General features: G+C 36.5%; 1 protein-coding gene across 2 annotated transcripts; it reads left to right on the plus strand.

The window, feature by feature from the left end:
- Positions 1 to 6: 6 nt before the first annotated feature.
- On the plus strand, positions 7 to 1,921 carry LOC105315941 (calcium/calmodulin-regulated receptor-like kinase 1). 2 transcript variants are annotated; one of them, XR_002190095.1, is made up of 5 exons: positions 7 to 795; positions 847 to 1,256; positions 1,316 to 1,608; positions 1,658 to 1,761; positions 1,809 to 1,921. XR_002190095.1 is itself a non-coding variant. In XM_020007546.1 (3 exons), exons 1-3 carry the CDS (start codon positions 1,023 to 1,025, stop codon positions 1,896 to 1,898), a joined length of 780 nt encoding a protein of 259 aa, XP_019863105.1. In that variant the 5' UTR covers positions 1,007 to 1,022; the 3' UTR covers positions 1,899 to 1,921. The 2 variants fall into 2 exon arrangements, 1 of the variants encoding a protein (XP_019863105.1); XM_020007546.1 differs by lacking the exon at positions 7 to 795 and having other exon boundaries at positions 1,007 to 1,608.
- Positions 1,922 to 1,927: the final 6 nt, after the last annotated feature.

Raw genomic sequence — 1,927 nt, forward strand, 5'->3', positions numbered from 1 at the left:
TACAATGAGAATAACAAAGCAGGTAATACTAAAAACACTAGTCTTCCTTCTCTCCTAATCTCCTCCAGTTGCTCCATAAGACTGTACCATTTCCTCTTGAAATAATAATAATAGAAAGACTGTCATACGTGGACCTATCATCAATGAGAAATTGAGAATACGTAAGAACAACTATGAGGAACAAAGAGAGACTTTATAATGATGATGATCATTAATAATAAGATAATGGTACAATTAGCCTCAGCCTGAGCTAGTTACTGCTTGATTGTCGTACTTGATTGTGGAGGGATTAGCAGTTGTAAAGTGAAGGAGTCTTCATGGTTGTACTGGAGTAACAGTGTAGCTGTTAGGATAAAGACAATATTAGAATCATTATATAAAGAAGATAATGGTGGTTGGTCTGTTACTGTGAGACATGTAGAACATGTTAAATCATATGCACCTCATGTTGATCATATTGTAACTGATATTGAATGTAGACCTTTTAAAACACTTTAAAGGAAATTATAATCAACATTAAGACTTATACCTAAGTCATCATTGCCACTAGATGATTGATGACCCTGACTATCTAGTGATCATGAAGGGGCGGGGACCAACTAACTGAGCTATGAGACCATGACTGAGAAGGAGAAAAATTTCAAAGAAATCAGAGAAAGACTAGCCCACTTGGCTCTAACTGATGTACAGGAGACTGGTAAAGAGTTAGGCCGTGGAGCTTATGGTGTTATTACTGAAGTAATAGTTAGTGGAACAGCCTGTGCTGCTAAGAAGCTTCATGATGTTATTGTAGGGGTAAGGGAATTTGTTAAAACTGACACTGTGAGACTCAAATCATTTCTGTAGGAGTATTCTTTGATAATGTTTGGTAATGAGGTGCTTCTTCACAGTCAGCAAAGGCATCCTAACATTGTCCAGCTAATTGGTGTCTATTATCCTCCTCGTTCACAATTACCAATGTTAGTAATGGAGTATCTTTATCACTCAGACAATGTCTGGAGAGAGAAGAGCTACCACTTCAAATGAAGTATTCTATTCTTGATGTTGCTAAGGGTTTGTGTTATCTTCATGGTAAACGTCCTCCTATAGTACATTGTGACCTCACTGCTAATAACGTGTTACTGACCTCTTCATACTCAGCTAAGATATCAGATCTAGGAGTGTCAAGATTAGCCGATACCTTTAAAAACCATCACCTCACTACAGTACCTGGTAATGCTATGGTAATGCCACCAGAAAATCTTGAAGATAATCCGGTATATGATCACAAGTTAGATGTATTCTCTTACGGTTGTCTCATTCTTCATGTACTTAGTGGTCGATTCCCTCAGCCTACAGACCAGTTTATACAAAAACCAGGAAGGGCGAAGTCTTTCAAAAAAGTACAAGAATGGGACAGAAGGTCCAAATATATAGAGCAAATTCCAAAGGAAAATGAACTCGTTCCATTAGCTCAGAAATGCCTAAATGATGACCCTAAGTATAGACCAGATATGACTGAGCTGGCTCAAAAACTTTCAAAGTTGAAAATTGTAGATCTAGAAGCAATAGAAACTGGAGTAAGAGCCACTCTAGCAGTGAATGAAGAGGAAGAAAATACTGCATCTGGTATGTGTATGCCCTGTAAATTTAATAATTACTAAATTACTTATTGCAGTTACTCAAGTAATGTACACTTTAGTTGTGCAACATGAAAAGAAAGGAGTTGGTTACTGGATAACTACATTTTCTGTTGTTAGAGATATTAAACTTTACAATGAGGTATTATGTAATATTAAGTTTATTATTACTATTGATATTATAATTAGAATACACATTTTGCTGATAAAGAGCGAGGGTCAGTTTTTACATTCCAATACAATCAACCTAATGGCGTCCTTTCAGGTGTCTATACATAATCCTCCACCACTTAAATCAGGATGGCTTG

Source organism: Amphimedon queenslandica, unplaced genomic scaffold, assembly GCF_000090795.2.
Source record: "Amphimedon queenslandica unplaced genomic scaffold, v1.1 AMPQUscaffold_6713_Cont21331, whole genome shotgun sequence".
In the NCBI taxonomy this organism is placed as follows: domain Eukaryota; kingdom Metazoa; phylum Porifera; class Demospongiae; order Haplosclerida; family Niphatidae; genus Amphimedon; species Amphimedon queenslandica.

What these genes read in the sequence shown, in the direction of transcription:
- LOC105315941 (XM_020007546.1), top strand. Translation starts at nt 1,023, where the DNA reads ATGAAGTATTCTATTCTTGATGTTGCTAAGGGTTTGTGTTATCTTCAT. An exon ending in GGAAGAAAATACTGCATCTG is followed by an intron (nt 1,609 to 1,657) that starts GTATGTGTATGC and finishes TACTTATTGCAG; the next exon opens with TTACTCAAGTAATGTACACT. An exon ending in ATATTAAACTTTACAATGAG is followed by an intron (nt 1,762 to 1,808) that starts GTATTATGTAAT and finishes TATTATAATTAG; the next exon opens with AATACACATTTTGCTGATAA.